The sequence below is a fragment of the Lemur catta genome, chromosome 8 (assembly GCF_020740605.2).
Source record: "Lemur catta isolate mLemCat1 chromosome 8, mLemCat1.pri, whole genome shotgun sequence".
In the NCBI taxonomy this organism is placed as follows: Eukaryota; Metazoa; Chordata; class Mammalia; order Primates; family Lemuridae; genus Lemur; species Lemur catta.
Genome location: NC_059135.1, coordinates 46,053,257 through 46,070,808, shown reverse-complemented (window position 1 = coordinate 46,070,808; position 17,552 = coordinate 46,053,257). Strand labels below are relative to the sequence as shown.

General features: G+C 35.3%; 1 protein-coding gene across 2 annotated transcripts in view; it reads right to left on the bottom strand.

Moving 5' to 3' along the window:
- Nucleotides 1-17,552, bottom strand: part of CERKL (ceramide kinase like) — a 92,941-nt gene that overhangs the window by 42,897 nt on the left and 32,492 nt on the right. For both annotated transcript variants that reach the window (XM_045559317.1, XM_045559316.1), the window contains exon 2: nucleotides 9,313-9,555. In XM_045559317.1, coding sequence (XP_045415273.1) covers nucleotides 9,313-9,555 — 243 coding nt within the window. The remainder of the gene's footprint in view (nucleotides 1-9,312; nucleotides 9,556-17,552) is intronic.

The window sequence follows — 17,552 nt, the reverse complement described above, 5'->3', positions numbered from 1 at the left end:
AACAACAATTTGTGGAGTTTGAACTTGAGTCTTTTGATTCTTTATGTATTATAAAATTGGAAATCTTTATTTTTGATAAGACATGCAGATAATTTAGAAGTGTCTAAAGAATGACACTTTTCCTTTTGATAAAAACAAAAAACACCACACTGGTAAAAGCTGGGCATCAGACCGGTTTGGAGCCTATCAGTCCTATCAGATTTCAGGGGACCCTCTCCTTTGCCAACATTAAAGTTTCACCACCAGCTGGCTTTCCTTACTAACCAATTCCATCGACTTCTTAACTTCTAGAAATTCTTCAGCCTGCATGGCTCCTTGATGAACTCCTTTCAAGTGATACCACAGCCTTTTTTAATGTACTGGACAATATATTTAGTCCCAAATATATAGTCTAGTCCATTACACCCTGCCTTTCAAGAAAACAATACTACTCTTAAAAAAAAAAAAAAAGATTGTTTAAATCTTTCTGCTGAGAGGCAGTGCAGTGTAGTAAAAAAAAAAAAAAATGGGTTTCTGAATTAGCAAATCCTTGATTTAAATCTTGGCTCAGTACTTTATAACCACCTGACCCACCTTAACCAATCTCTCAGAGTTGTTTCCTTAGCCAGACATCTATGGAGATCAAAAAAAAAAAAATCTTGACCACAATAAAACTATTGTGATAAAGATTTAATGAGTTAGTTGGTTTATGTCAAAAGCAACTAAGACGATGCCTAAAATAATACAGACAAGCAAAATAATCAGTTTGTCTCACCCAGCATTTGCTGAGTCAGGCACTGTGCCAAGTGGTATATTAATAGAAACTAATAAACATTTATCGAGCACTTACTATACATGAACCCCTATTCCAAGTGCTTAACAATCTCTGTGCTAAAAAGAATTACAGTCTAGTAAAGTATCAACTATGTGAGCTCACAATTAGAATTTAAATGATGATGTGCAGAGCGTGAACAGTGCCAGGAAGTGGCCTGATTGTGCTACGTGGTACAGTCAGCTTTGCAGAGGATTCTCTGGTTTGTACCAGACCTTGAACTTCAAACTGGATTTCACTGGGCAAACAAGAGATGAGGGGCACTATAGGTCAAAGGAAGCTCCCTGCTTTGTGACTTAATTGGCAAGTGGGAAGGCACCAAGGTACAAGAGACCAAAGCCTGGCACTGGATGCTGCAAAGGGCCCAGGAATCTGACCACACAAACAGGCTTCACCTTTGCCCATCTCTTCTCTTTTCATTGGAAAAAGAACTAAGGTACATAAACAGTAGAAACAGAAAATGTACTTTTTCAAAATACATAATTTTCCACATAAGCATTTTTTAAATGTAAAAAATAGACGTTTGCTTTAATGATAAATAAGGAGGAAAAAAATGGTTGATTATGATGCTGAAGCCATTGCAAATATCCAACTACCTGCCTCAAACAGCAACAAATATATTCATACAAGATTATAATAAAATTCCTAGAGTTACATATAATATCTGTATAAATACCACAATTTCATTACCATTAATGGTAGTCTAATGAATGCCAGGGGGCTTAATAATGATCTGTTGCTTAGTATGAAATATTATGTATTTCCTCCTTGCGCATACTGTGAGAGTGCTGCTTTATTATTTTTTACTTCATTTCTTTTCAGTGACAAAAGTTGTTAGCGAAAATCCATTATACTCGTGTCTAAGGATTGATTCAACTTTTAATTTCTCCTGTAGGCTTACAGAATTTGTATTTTGCTTAGGACATTCTGCTAAACGTAAAGCCTGGTAATCAGTTACAAACCAGTGTGTTTATATGTGTTTTTAAAATTCCTTTAGGTTAACAAAAAGAAATGTCTGTCATCTTTTCCATAACGCACATCCAATTGATCCCAAGGCATTGGAGAAAACTCTAATAGTGACAATCTGACAATCGTGAGGAATTTTTTTTTTTTTTTTTGAGAAATGCATTATAGTATTACTGCTCACCCTAAATATCACCTGGCTCAAGAGTCTAAAGTTCTGAATCATAATGTTGGGAAAAGAACACTAGAGAGGGCTGATTGTCACACAAGATGATAGGGATACTTCCTAACAAATGCCTGAAGTCCTTTGTTCCGGGTAGAGTCTCAACTGTACAGTAAATATTAGGTCATTAAATATGAAATGTCCTATTTTGAATCAAAAGTTTAGTTTATTGTATCTCAAACAAGAAGCAGTACAATTAATCAAAGTATGTGCCTAAACTATTGACACAGTTTTGCCATCTGAATGGTAGCTTGTTTATGGCAGCAGCAAAGAAGCCTAGAGAGCGAGTGGCCATGAAATCATGAAAGGCATTTTCCACAGCTTGTTGAGAATTAAATATTTTTCTTTGCAAGAAGGGGTCCAAAGCCTGTAAGAAGTGGTAGTCAGTCTGGTGAACACGGTGGATGACAGAGAGTTTCTAAGTCCAGCATCTAGAGTTTGAGCAGCATTGTTTGTGTGACATATGGTGGAGCATTGTCTTGCAAGAGGATTGGCCTGTCCCTGTTGACCAATCTCGGCTGCTTAATTGACAAACATCCTCATCATTTCGTCCAAGTGGTTGCAGTAGACATCCGTTATAATTGACTGACTAGGTTTCACGAAGCTGTAATGGATAATACCAGCACTGGACCACCAGACAGACACTATTAGCTTTTTTGGTGAATATTTGGTTTTGGATTGGTGTTTCGGCACTTCATCTTTATGCAACCATTGTGCTCAATGCTTGCGACTGTCAAAAAGAATCCATTTTTCATCCCATGTAACAATATAGTATAGAAATGGTTCACCTTTATGTTGTGACAGCAAAGAAAGGCAAGCTTTGAGGCGATTTCTCTTCTGACACTTGTTTAATTCACGTAATACCCATGTATCCAGCTTCTTTTCCTTGCCAATTTGTTTCAAATGTCCATTGTTGTTGGAATAGTAATGTCAAACCTTGGTGCTCATTCACACATACGTTGAGATGGATTTGCTTCCACTACAGCTTTTAACTCATCATTATCCACTTTAGTCTCAGGTCGCCCACGTGGCTCATGTTCAAGATTAAAATCACCAGAATGGAACTTCTCAAACCATCACGTACTTTCATTCATTAGCCACATCTTTCCCAAACACTTTGCTGATATTTCAAGCTGTTTGTGCTGCGTTGGTTCCACAATGGAACTCATATTCGAAAATAACATGAATTTTTGACTTATCCATGGTTTCACAAAAATTGCTCTAAAAAAAATTTTAAAGATAATCACAAGCCAAAATGTGTGTTTGAAAGACTGAGGATGTACCTTCACAATAAAAATAAAACAAGAAGTGTCAAAGTGAAACGTCAGAGACATCAACTGTCAAACTTAGTACTTAAGGAAATCAGATATTTCATACTTAATAACCTATCTAGGAGATACTTAAGTATTGTAGAGTATACCAATACCTGGTGGGAATAGCACATCAGTTAAAGGTTCATGCTCTGGATTCAGACACATACAGATTTGTTCCCATTTTCTCCACCACTGACTAGTTTAACAAATCTTTAAACTATTTAAGCCTTAATTTTCTGTTGTATATGCTAAGAGATGTTGATGGTTATAATAATAATATTAACTTAATTTTACTAGGTGCTAAGTCATGCTTTGTTTTCACTCCTCAAACCTTACAACAAAACTCATAAGTAATTTTATTCTTTTACATGAAAACATATTCATAGTTCTTGATGCTATCATTATGAGGATTTAATGAGTGAATTCATAAAACTTGCTTATAAAAGTGGCACATAGTAAATGCTTAATAAATGTCAGCTATTATCATTAAGATTTAAGTTTTAAAAATAATGATTGCTCTATAATTTGGTAAAGGAAGAAATGTTAACAGCATGAAAACTTAATTCAATATTTTATTGGAAACATTTAGCAAATCTTCATTTAGCACTTTAAATATAATCACATAAGATCTGACAAAGCTACCTAAATTGTTTCTCCAAACAAGTCTTGTTATACAAAACAGTCAAAGGGCTTCTTTCTAGCTGAAGGATTTGAAATATATAATAACTTGACAATGAATACACTTAACTACTCTTCTGAAGATATTATGTCAACCACTGAAGCAGAAATATAATTTTCTTATATGAGACATTATTTTTTAGATATAAAAGTAACGACCTTCAAAAATATATACCTCCCTTAGGCTAAAAATGCTACAGAGGCCAGTGAGAAGCCCATGGGAAGACTGTCTGGTATCACACTTCCCAAGAATAAACAGAATGAATTGTTTCTAAAGAGATAATTCTAGCTTGCTCTCTGCTGAAAGGGCGGTAACTGTGAGTTGGAGCTGATGTTATTAATAGTTGAAAAGAAACTGTAAGGGAAACCTTGGAAGGCCTCTGTCAACCTTCACCAGGATCGTCTGAACCAGTGGTGTGGTAAAACTCATGGAAAATAAGTGATAATTTTATGTAACTCAGAAATAGGTCCTGGTTAATCCTTAAGAATATTTAAAATTACAAGAACATAGAATGTTCTGTCACCTATAATTAATCCCTGCAAAGGTGTCTTTGGTAAGTGTGGCATGCAGGGTTCTGCACATGTTCATTAAATCAAACTGTGCTGCTCACATCTTGCACGTCCATGGTTCTTGGCCCTGGCAACACCTTAGAATAAGTGAAGGGACTTCTAAAGGAAATCCAGGCCTGGGGCCCACCCAGACCTATTTAATAAAGCCTTTCAATTCTCAGACTAAGGAACAAGTCCTAAGGAGGATGAACTTTTTTAAAATGAAATTCACACATACATACTCATAACAGTGCTATCCTTTTTGGATAGTACTCTATTCTTTTATATTTTCAATTTCTCTTTTTTGTTTGATCATTTCAATATTCTCTGCTTGTTCTATTGGGTAAAGTTTGAGTGTTCAATGCTACAGTTTGTTATGTCTGCAGACATTCACTCGTGGTAAGTTTTTCATACTGATACCTGCTGGAAAGGAAATGGCTCAAAATGTCAAACTAGCATGCTCCAGTTTTAAGATAAATAGTAATTTTTCCTATTCCTTTATTAAGCAAATTTTACATGATAACTATGTTTCCATATACTTAAGTTTTTAGTTTTAAGTTTGATAAAATTGGAGGTTTGGTTTTATAAGATTTTCTTTTAACATGTTAACATCCTTTGAGGAGTTAAGCAGTGCTAGTAGTCATTCAGAATTTAATGGAAACTAGCAAAGTGCAGTGGCTCATGCATGATCGCTTGAGCTCAGGAGTATTAAAAAAAAAAAAAAAAAAACAACCCAGGCACTGATAGCGCACGTCTGTAACCACATTACTTGAACATAAGGCTTTAGAGCTTTTCTTCTTGTTGTTTTTAAAATCTTTTTCTTCATATCTACAGACTACTGCTAAGACCTTCACTGACTTTCTCCACAAAAGACTGTGTTAGATTACTTTTGCCACAATGACTTCATATTAGGCTTATCAATGACTACATATTGGTCTTAATCAATTCTTTTTTTTTTTTTTTTGAGACAGAGTCTTGCTGTGTTGCCCAGGCTAGAGTGAGTGCTGTGGCGTCAGCCTAGCTCACAGCAACCTCACACTCCTGGGCTTAAGCGATCCTCAATTCATTTTTTAAAGATTTGAATTTCTTAATCAATGATCAATGGTTGTGTTCACTGTCAGTTTATTTATATCTTCATTGTGGCCCTTAACACATTTATAATATAATGAGTTGTCTTATCTGTCTCCAGGACAGAAGAGTTCTATACAGGATTATATCTCATTCATTTTTATATTTCCAGCACTTAGCACAGTTCCTGATACAAACCATGTGTTAGGTAAATTAACCCATGTTGCCTATTAGTCAATAAAGTTACGGTGACTTTTCCATTACTAAGAATAAAAAATTATACTGTGCTCAACTGTGTTCAGAACATTAGAATGTGAAAAAACTTAACTCACTTTCAAATAAAAATAGAAACAGTTCTAAGGCTCACATTTATAAATCCACATTATCTGATAATTCTTTGTCAATTAGTCTTAGAATCTCAAGTATTTGAGAGTTCCTTTCGTCCCCCTTGTGCTGCAAATTTGTTCTTTTCTTGAAAATTCACATCTTATTCATTGCTCCAATTCAAAATATAAATGTGCACATTTGAAAACAACCCTTAATATGTAAACTATACTAAAATTATAACTGTTAGACTAATTAGACTAAAAGACCAACCACCTAAGGCTTTAATGGCTTTATCATGTTTTTCTTAATAGAAAAAAATAGGAAAGATGTAAAGGCTGACAGGAAAAAAAAAATTTTTGAATAAAGGCAAAATTCAAAATAAATCAATGTAATTTTTAAAATTCTATCAGTTTTTACCAGCAGAGCCAGTTAAAAGTAAGATCTTTGGACTTAAAATAGGGATGCCTAATATTTAACTGCAAGTTATTTATATTTTTGTGATGGTAAACTTCTATCCATCACTTCCCAAACTTAAGCAAGCTGCCTTGGGTAGGTTTTTTGTGTGTGTTTGGACACAAATGAACAATCATCATCTCCCAAATCTGATGCAGTATAGGACAAGATAGAGATAGCAAATGTGACACAAGAAGATAATTCGCACATAGACTGAACTCCACGGCAATCAGAGCCACAAAGGACCAGAAAAACGTTAGCAATCGACCTCATCCCAGAGAGAATGAGAAAGACACGGGGCTTTCTTCACTTACAGAATGAGGTTTGAGCCGATTGCATTTGATTCTCAGGTGATAGGCACTTTAATGAGCACCGGAATTACATGGATTTGAAAGTGAAAGAAACCTCAAGGAAAACTTGTTCAGATTGCAATTTTAAAAGGAAAGTGCCAACATGACAATGATTGGCAGAGAGCTTTGGAGCCTCTACCCTTCATTTGTTTATGATGAAGCTGACCCAGAACTATCTTTGCTGGGAGAGTGGGGATAAGGAGGCGGCACGTCCTGTAGGACTCTGAGTCCTTCATTTTCATTAGAGGATTTTAACCATGTTTTGTTTGTTTGTGCTGGTTGATTTTAAAAGTCAATCTATTTGCTTTTAATCAACAAAATCACTCTGTGTTCCAGGACCATGCTAGAGAATATGACCCATATATTTTACTGTCTCCAACTCTCCGCAAAATCAGAAGTTTAGGCTGGCCCGAAGATAGTGAGTTGTATCAGTTGATTGTTTAAAGTCAGGTACAGATCAGACTATTTGTTCTCCTCCTTCCTCTTCTCACTACTGCACTTGACTAGACTTAAAAAAAAAAAAAAAAATCACAGGTTCAAAAAAAGGCTCAGTAATATTCTCAGAGGATGATAGCCTAAAAATATATATACTTTATTCATCTTTGTAATTTGTCTAGATTTTAACCCTGGACCAAACCAAAACATTATTCATTAAGCTGAATAAATATTTGGACAGTGTTTTTTTGGTGTTTTGTTTTTGACAGTCCCTCTACTCCTATAAAATTGCTTTTACTGAAATGAGCTTTGTTGTGATGCCGTCTGCTTACTTGCTATTGGATTTATGGGTGACATATATTGAGGAAATTGCCTCGGCCCAGCCCTTCATAAACCCTATGGGAGAAGATTTCCTCAGACCTTAAGTGCAAGGAAGAGCTTTGGCTCTCCTAATCAAATGACACAGTCTTATTTTATAGACCACATAAGCCTTATGAATACCTGGCCATGTTAATAAATTTAATTCAGCTGAAATTAATTTTTCATTTTTAACTTTTTTTTAATCCCTTGACATAAATTTGAACTAACATTGTATTAATGAAAATTCCACTGCTAAAGTGGAACACTTTTAGTTAATTATACATATTCTCTATTTTCAGAGAAATGAGCTAAACTATGGCCTCTGTGGATTCTTGCCTCTTGACAGAATCAGGTCTCCTTGGAGGTCCCAAAGGGGCTAACAAGGAAGCATGGGACTACTCTGTAACAGGGTCTTCCAATTCCAATGTGATGACACTTCAGCTCATCTCCTGTGAGCATAATCTCAACAGCTGGTGGCCTTTGGCCAATGTGGGTCCTCATGGTCTTCTTGATCAATGATGCCAAACCCGGAAATTTCTATCATCACCATGTGCCTGCTCTACATCTGGCACCCATCTCTGTCCTGTGCCATCAAACTCCAAACTGTGCCATTGACCACATCAGCTGCTCCTGCCCTGATCAATCTGGCAAACAGAAGAAATGGACTAAAAGGAAAACAAGATTTGCAAACATACAAGGAAAAAAAATCAACCCTAAACTTAGATTATATTTTAAATGTTTACTTTTTAAATTTTTTTAAGAGATGGGGTCTCACTGTATTACCCAGGCTAGATTTGAACTTCTGCACTCAAGTAATCCTCCCCTCAGCCTCCTAAATAGCTGGAAATATTGGCATGTGCCACTGGTCCTGGCTCAGATTATATTTTAACTAGATAACTTCTAGAAATCCAAATTGTGTTATATTTGTATTTATGGATTTTATTTGTATGCAAAATATAAAAATGTCATTTAGAAATTTCAAATACACTGAATTCATTAGGAGATATATTCTAATAAACATGTTCTCTTTTCTCTGGATATTAACCTTTAGAAAAATCTATGCTGAAATAGACAATTCTCAACTGGCAGCACATAAAGCATGGTCCCTTAAAGATCATCTTTAAAAATTTATTTTGAAGCTGTCCAGTACATATACACACTTGCCATCAATGTATGAGTGGAAGGAAAATAAATTCTAATATAAACTCAAGAGATACATTAATAGAAACATATTTCCAAACACTCTTAAGTGAACCAAAGTATTTCAGAACTGTGTTATTTCAGATCACTGAAGCTTCTTCATGAAAGTAGTCATTCAAGGGTTACTTCCTAACTCATTCTATGAGGCCAGCATTACCCTGATGCCAAAACCAGACTAAGACACTACAAAAAAATTACAGAACAATAAGCCTTATGAATACTGATGCAAAAATCCTTAAAATACTAGCAGACCAGATTCAATAGCATATTAAAAGGATTACTCACAATGACCAAATGGGATTTATTCCTAGAATGCAAGGATGGTTAAACATATGAAACAAATCAATGTAATATACCACATTAACAGAATGAAGGAGAAAAAAATATGATTATCTCAACTGATATAGCAAAAGCATTTGACAAAATTCAACACCCTCTCATGATAAAAAACACAAACTAGGAATAGAAGGAAACTACCTCAACATAATCAAAGGTTGTTTGTACTCAAATATAACATACTTAGAGTAATAATCTACATCAAGGAAACCAGGCTCATTTAAAATTCCCATGAGGAGTACTTACCTGCCAAAATTTCCTTGAATTGTCGAAACCATATGTCACAGTGATCTTCACTTAAATTAATAAGATCAAGTGTAGAATCCTTCAGTTTATTTTGTTCCTTTTTCAAACAGATGAAAAGTGTAATACCTAATAAAGTGCCACTTCTCTGCTGTTTCACAGAACAACGCCGTTTCAGTTTCACAGAAAATACATCTTTGAGTTCAATAAATTCTTCCTTACATAGCATGTCATACTTGGAATCACCTGAAAAGAAATTAAATTTTCCAATCAAAACCATTGTGTCCGTATCTTACGTGTATGAATAACAGTTAAAATTCAAAATCATTTGTAATTTTATGGATTTTCCTTTATGTCAGCCCCTATTTGAGATGGGAAAGAGAAAAAAAAAATCTGAGTCTATTTTCCCCAAGAACACAGGGGGAGTAAAATAAATGAAAGAAAGTCCTTGCCACACAGGCCTAAAATATTCAGAATCTGAGGATATTCAATGTATGAAGAATTCCAAGACCAAAGCAACATATCAGTAATAATAAATTGGTATCACACAGGAGCTCCTTGATACTAATAGAGAAAAAGTAAAGTAATGGGAAAACAAATAGAATTCATCAACAGAAGTCAGTTTATAACAAGTTGCTGAAGACACCTGAAAGGAAATGTACATTCCTGATGAACACACTAGCAAAAAGGAAGCACAAGTACAACTACTGTGAGTAGAAAACATGAACTCCTGCCAATCTAGAAAGATCCTCCTGAATCTTACCACATTCTGACTTTTTTTTAAATTGTGGTAAAATTTTTATCAGTTATCGTTAAACACAGGCAAAAAATAATTGAGGTAAAGACCAGTTCAACTTTGACTCTCAAAGTAAAAGTGGTTTAGATTTAAAAAACAAAGAAACAAAAGACTTCCAAAATTTCTGCTTCTGGCCAACATGGAATAACAGGGACTGGTTTTATCTTCTGCCCAAAACAACTACAAAAGCACATAAGGTATATGAAACAGCTGTTTTCAGGCATTGGACATTAGGTAGCCTAGGACAGTGATCCCTAAGAGAGAGGAAGCCAACAAAGTGAACCATAAGGCTGCCCCAACCTACTGCCTAGAGAGAGCTTCCAGGCCACGGTGCAGGCAGGAGAACCCTGGTGTTCTCCCTGAGTTGGGGAGGAATTGGGGTCTAGGAAGGCCAAGGTGACCAGAGTTCACTGTGCATTTACTGAAGACTAAAAGGCTACTCAGAGAGTAAACTGTGCAGATTTGCAGAGGTCCCCCTTGATTCTTCAGCTGAGCATTGATCAGCGTATGTGTGAGGCCAGGATAAGAAATACTCCAAGGATTAGCTGAACAATGCTCAGAGATCACCCACATGCTCCTACCAGCAAAAGCAGAAAAACATTAAAATTCATGGGACATTATGGAAAGTGTTTAGAAGAGTATTGTCTCATTAATGAGCCGACTGAAGGCTGCTGTGAGCACATCAAACAAAACTTAAGAGCACAGGTGCAGCGGCTGGCACCTGTAATCCTAGTACTTCAGGAGGCCAAGGTGGGAGAATTGCTTGAGGTCAGGAGTTTGAGACCAGAGGAGTGAGACCCCATCTCTACAAATAGAAAACTTAGCTGGGCATAGTGTCGCATGCCTGTAGTCCCAGCTACTTGGGTGGCTGAGGCAGGAGAATCACTTGAACCCAGGAGTTTGAGGTACAGTGAGCTATGGTGACACCACTGCACTATAGCCCGGGTGACAGAGCAAGGCAAGACTGTCTCAAAAAAAAAAAAAAAGAAAAAAGAAAAAAATTTACAGGAATACAAAAATATCCAGCAACTCTACATGATAAGATTCACAGTATCTCTCATGTAATCCAAAGTTACTAGGTATGCAAAGAAGCAGAAAAATAAACCCCAGGAGGGAAGAAGAAAGGAAGGAAAAGAAAGAATATAAATGTATTACTACTTATCTGTACACTTAAAAATGGTAAAGAGGGTGAATTATATATTATATATGTATAACTTACCTCAATAAAGAGGCTTATTAGAAAAATATATGGTGCATGAGAAGAGAAAAAGAAATGCACAGAAAGATGCAGAAACGACTGAGTGCCAAAAACAACAGAAAGCAGAGACCTCTCTCAGCCTTTTAGCCCTGGAATTATGCACAATGGTCTTCTCAGATTGGAGCAAGGACTTTCAGGTGCTTTAAGATGTTTCTGGCCTGCATTCTCAGGGAGCTTTCTGGTTTTTTGGCCCAACCATTCTGCAAACTATAGCCTGATTGCTCACAAGGTAAATGGACCACTAAAAAAGAAAGGGGAATAAAAGCCCTTTTTCTCAATGATTACGATAGTGGGATGGGGTGAACCCAAAGTCCATTTTTCAGGCCTGTCATTTCTCAGAAGGCTCAGGTTCTGGGTCTTCCTGGAGTCCACTTCTAGAATCAACCAGTGAACTAGCAACAGCCTTAAAGTATCACTTCAACAGGTTTTTTTTTTTTCCCTTTGAGTATCAAAACATTTCATATGCCTTAGAAAACCAAACATTCATCACCATTACTATAATCACCACTTAAACTAATCAATAGAGTGACAGTATTTGAGCCAAAGTGTTCCGTGTGCCTTTGTAAAGTGAACGATTCACTCTATCCCTTTTCTGTAACTACTAACTGATTAACCTACACTAGTAAGATTCTAGTATGGTAGTTTCCAGGCTCTTTAGTTTCATAGCCTCTTCTGCACTCTTAAAGATTGAGAACTTTGGTTTATGTGGGTAATATCTACCTACATTTATTGTATTAGAAATTAAAACCAACACTTTTTAAAGCACAAGATTAAAAGTAGATACTCCAATTAGGGCAAGGGTATCACCATGTATCCCATGGCCTCTGGAAAACTCCACTGTATGCTTGGGAGACAATAACAGTGAAATACATTCTTAGTATAATAATATTATGAAAACAGTTCTGACCTCACTAAGTCTCTGAAAGAGCCCCTGAATCACACTTTGAAAATGCTACTTTAACATATTGAGATTGTTTGTTCCCTTTGATCATGTTATGAAGTTGTGCCCTTTTACTGATTCAACATTTCAATTAAATAAAATTGTTGTTTCCATTTTAATACTTAAACTTGTCACCGACTAACCAGGAAGCATCCCTCCAATCTGGATGCTTTGTTCCAACCTATAGATGTCTTTGAAAATAGCCTTTCTTGCTTATAACAATGTAGTGTTTCAAGCTCATCGGCATTCTTCAAGGAGTCCTGGTTCCTTTTGAGGAAGAATATATGAAAAACTAATATCTGGACACTATGGTTTTATATATAAAGGAAGCCAAACTCATTCACAGTAAATCATCAGTAATATATTTGTACCTGTTGAGCAGGTAAGCATATGGCCACGGTTTCCTCCAGAACACCTGGGAGAAACCAAAGGAGATCTTACACTCTTCCGCAACCCTCAAGAATGGAAGGAGGCAGGCTTATCAAGGAAAAATCCTCACCCTACGGTGTGTAATGGACTAGATGGTAAATAGTGGCCTGTGAAGTTTAAGAACACTTGTCTTCCACGTGGGGGTGCTGCTGGGTGTCCGCTTCATATTGCCAAATGCATAGGGACAAATTGTATCACCTACCTAAAGAAAATTGTAGTTCTGGTTAAATCTGTGGGTGTCTTTCCAAAAACCAGTTAGTCAAACAATTAGTAAAATTTAACATCTTTTCATTTATTTCTTTTTCATTTGCACTTTTAAAGAGAAAGGGTCTTTCTTTGTTTGCCCAAGCTAGAGTGTAGTGTAGTGTAGTGGCTATTCACAGATGCGATCACAGTGCACTACATCCCTGAACTCCTAGGCTCAAGGGATCCTCCTGCCTCAGCCTCTGGAGCAGCTGGGACAACAGGTGTACACCACTGCTCCCGGCTCATTTGTACTTATATTTTTTAAGAGTTGCACATGCTTTTTTAAGAGTCTACACATGCTTTTCCAATTTCTATTGGTGGTTTGTCTATTTTTATTAATTTTTAGAGTCCTTCAAATAATCTTGAAATTAGTCCTTTATTACATATATTGCAAATAACTTCTTCTAGGCTAATCTTATAATATTGGTTATCACCTTGTGTCACATAAATTTAGGTTTTTTCATGTAGCAAAATATAAAACAAATAAGAGTACCAAGGAAGGAAGGAAGGGAGGGAGGGAGGGAGGGAAGGAAAAACCACCACCGAGGGAAAGAAAAAATAGAAGGGATGAAAAAAATTCTTCTCACTCTTCATTTGAATTCCTGTACTACAGTCTGAAATCTTTAATATGTGTGTGCTTTACTTTGGTTAACAATGAATATTTCAATTTAAAATGTCCTATGAGTTGTAAATTTGAAGATATTAAGGCAATAGTCAACAACACACTTAGTAGTAAACCAGAAGAATTGCCAGAAACAGTGCAAGAATACCTATTATCATTCTTACTATTCCCAATTATTCTAGACATTCCAGTCAACACCATACATAAGGAAAATTAAATAAAAGACAGCAATTGATGGAGGTAAGAGAAAGGGGGGAGCTAAAAACCGTAACTATTTATAGATGATCTCACAATTTGTTTGTAAAATCCAAAATAAACTTACAATCATTCAACTTAAAAAAATATGCAGTAAGGAAGCTGGTTATGTCTATACCCAAGAAAGTATAATGGGGATAAAGAGATTCCATATCAATTAGCATATTATACCCAGAAATAAACTTAGCAAAATGGTGCTGGACTTGTATGGGGAAAAAAGCCATTCAAAATTTACTGAGACAAAGACTTGAATAAATGGAGATATACCAAGTTCCAAGATTACATACTTTCCATCCTAGTATTCTCATTATTAAAAACTACTTATAACTTCAATCAAAATCTCAGTGCTATTTTCTTTGATGTAAGGGAGGGGCAAGGAACCTGATCAAATGATTTCCAAATTCTCTTGGAATAATATATTAACTGAGAAAATGTTTTAAAAGTAATGAAGGCAAGTATATGCCCTATCAGATATATTTGGTAAAGCTATAATCATTAAAACATCTAGGAATAGAGAAGTGAATGGACCAGAGAAACATTTACAGACATTTAAAAATTCACTAATGTGATAATGGTGGGATCTAAGCTCCATGGGAAATATTAATAGACAGATGATTTAGAACTGTCTAATCTTTTGAAAAGAAAATAGAGCCCTATTTCATAATAGATACCAATATTTCTAGATTAGAAATTATAAAACTGTAAGTTAGAAAAGCCCTAAGCATGACAGGAGAGGCAGACATACAGACATCAAAATACTGAATATAAAAATTATTTAATGCCTATAACGTCCTAAAGACCCATAAAGAGAAGTCATAAGCAAAGGTCAAATGGGCAGAAGTATTTGCAGCATATGACAGTTATATAATCTATTTAATCAAAAAAAGAAACACTTTAATGAAAAAGTACATAAAAGACCCAAGCAGGCATTTCACAAAAGAAATGCAAATTGACCAATGAACATACGAAAAAGTTCAACCTAATTAGTAATCAAAGAAATGCAAATTAAAACAACAAGATACCATTTTTTGCCTTTTAGATTGGCATGAGATCAAAAATAATGCTCAATGATGGTGCAGCTAAAGGGAAGCATTCCCAGTGCTGGTGGGAATGCAAAAATGGTAACTGCTGGAGAACAAGTCAGGAATACATATCAAAAGATTTCGAAATGTTAATTGCAGTAATATTTATAACAGCAAAAATATTTGAAGCAATATTCATGTTCTTCAATATCAGAATAGCTGAATAAATTGTAGTCATCTTTTACAGCTCATGAATGAGTAAGTGAGATCTCTGTTCTGGTCTGGAAAGACATTCATGCTAAGAGATATGAATAAGTAGAATAAGAACAAGTTACAAAGTAATCTGAGGAATTTGATCCATTTTTATTAAAAGGAGAATTTAAAAGAAACCCCAGCAGAAAACACAACAAACTTAACGTTGGTTACCTATTCAAAGAGATACGAGATAGGGAATATGAGATTAATTTTTTTCTTATAAACCTCCATAATTTTCCCTTCGTCTTATCAGAATTACATGTTATAATTTTTTAAAGTATAGAAAAGGAAAAGGCTTTAAAATATGTATGGTTTTCATCCAGCAATTTACTTCCAGGAATTTACCCTAAGAGAATAAATAATATGCATAATTTAGCTAAAAGAATGCTTACCCAAGCATTATCTTAGTGAAACTTGGAAACAAATATGCAATAATAGAGTGCTGGGTATACAAAATAAAATATATTCATATAATGGAAAGTGCTATTCAGCTACCAAAATGTATAACTGACTAGCAAAGTGTCCAAAATAGTGTAGCACATTCCCATTAGTTTTGTATATATTTATAAAGTACATATGTGTAGTATTTTATATGCATATCACGTAACCACTATCCCATTAAAGATACAGAATTTTTCCATTATACCAGAAAGTTCCCTCATGCCACTTTCCAGGTAATCTCTCACAATCATGATGATTTCGATTATCACTATAGCTTATTGCCTTTTCTAAAACTTCATATAAATGTAACCATAAAGTATGTGCTTTTGTGTGTCTGGTGTATTTTACTCAACTTTAAGGTTTTTAGATTTACCCATATCATTCTCAGATATTTAACTGGATTAATGGGAGTCAAGAAATTACCCATATTAATAAGATTAATAATGAAGGATAGTGTTATTTTTAAAAGAGCTACTGTATGCCTCTCCTTGGAGGATTTATTAGTTCCACTTTCCCCAATCTTCAACCATTTGCTTTTTTCATCAGAATATTTTTTAAATTATAGCTTTATTTTTTCCCAGTTTTATTATGGTATAATTGACAAAATTATATATATTTATGGTGTACAACATGATGTTTTGATATATGTATACAATGTGAAATCATTAAATCAAGCTAATTAACACATTCATTACCTCACATACTTTTTTTGTGGTAAGAGCATTTGAGATCTCATCTCAGTAATTTTCACATATACACTATTAACTAGTCACCATGCTATACAATAGATCCAGAACTTACTCCTCCTGTTTAACTGAAACTTCGTACCCTTTAGCCACCTCCCCCTCCCCCAACCCCTGACAACTGCCATTTCTACTGTCTGCTTTTATGAGCTCCACTCTTTCTAAATTCCACATACAAATATAAGATCATCTCTTTTTAAGTCCAATCAAATTTAAAACAGTCAGTGAATCATAGTTCTGCCTGTAGTCCTTAGGAAAGCAGCAAGACAGCAAAGGTATAAATTAACTGAGTACTGCTTCATCAGAAACTGAGGTGGCTTTCAAGGAGATGGGATGTTAGATTGTAGCAACCAGGAACACCTAGAAGTGAAAAGTCTGAAAATCCCTGTGACAATCTGAATGGTATTTCCCGCTTTCCCTGCTCAGGCTTCCAATCTCTTCTCCTGCATTTGCTCACAGACTAAAATCTGAGGTTTTCACATGAATGGTCTTTTGCCAACGTGACAAGAAGCTAAGAAGAGCTAGACTTGGAATATTTAGTTTTTATTTGAAATGAAAATAAGGATAATTGGTTTGTGGAAAAAAAAACAATTTTTACAAATTTCTAACAATAAGGAAACATTCTACACCACTGTTTTTCTCAGGAGAAATATACAGTAAATCTCTCAAGTGCCAATATCCTACGTAGAAATTCTGATATATTGCTCATTTTGGCAATGTTAGTCATTTAGGTCACATGAGTAAATCTGTCCAGTTCTAATCATAGGATTCACTTGATTTTGAATCTAACTAATTCCTAACATATGTGAAGATGTTAGGAATATGAGTATGAGTTTTAAGGAAAATTATTTTCTCACTCTGGATGTGGTCTTCAGGAATAAAACTTGTTAGAATTCTGTGAACTTGAAATGTTGTATTTAAAGGATCAGAACCATCTAAATGTTGTTTAATCAGTCACCAGATTAGGTGGTGCTTCCCTATGTCTTTGTTTTGTTTTTGAAGTTCTTAAGATATAAGCAGTGGACCAGCTAGCTCTGTGGGGCAGCAGGACACTGGCTTCCTAGACTTGAAAGAGAGCTGAGGTCCTCAGGTTTCTAGGTGGAAAGCCCTGGGGCTAACCTCAGTGAAGGTTGACAGATTTGGAGATCATCTGATAAGATAAGCTGAAAATCTAAGAAGGTCATTGTTTCTCCTCCTCTCCCATCTCCCTACTTCAAAACACTTACTCTTTGCAGT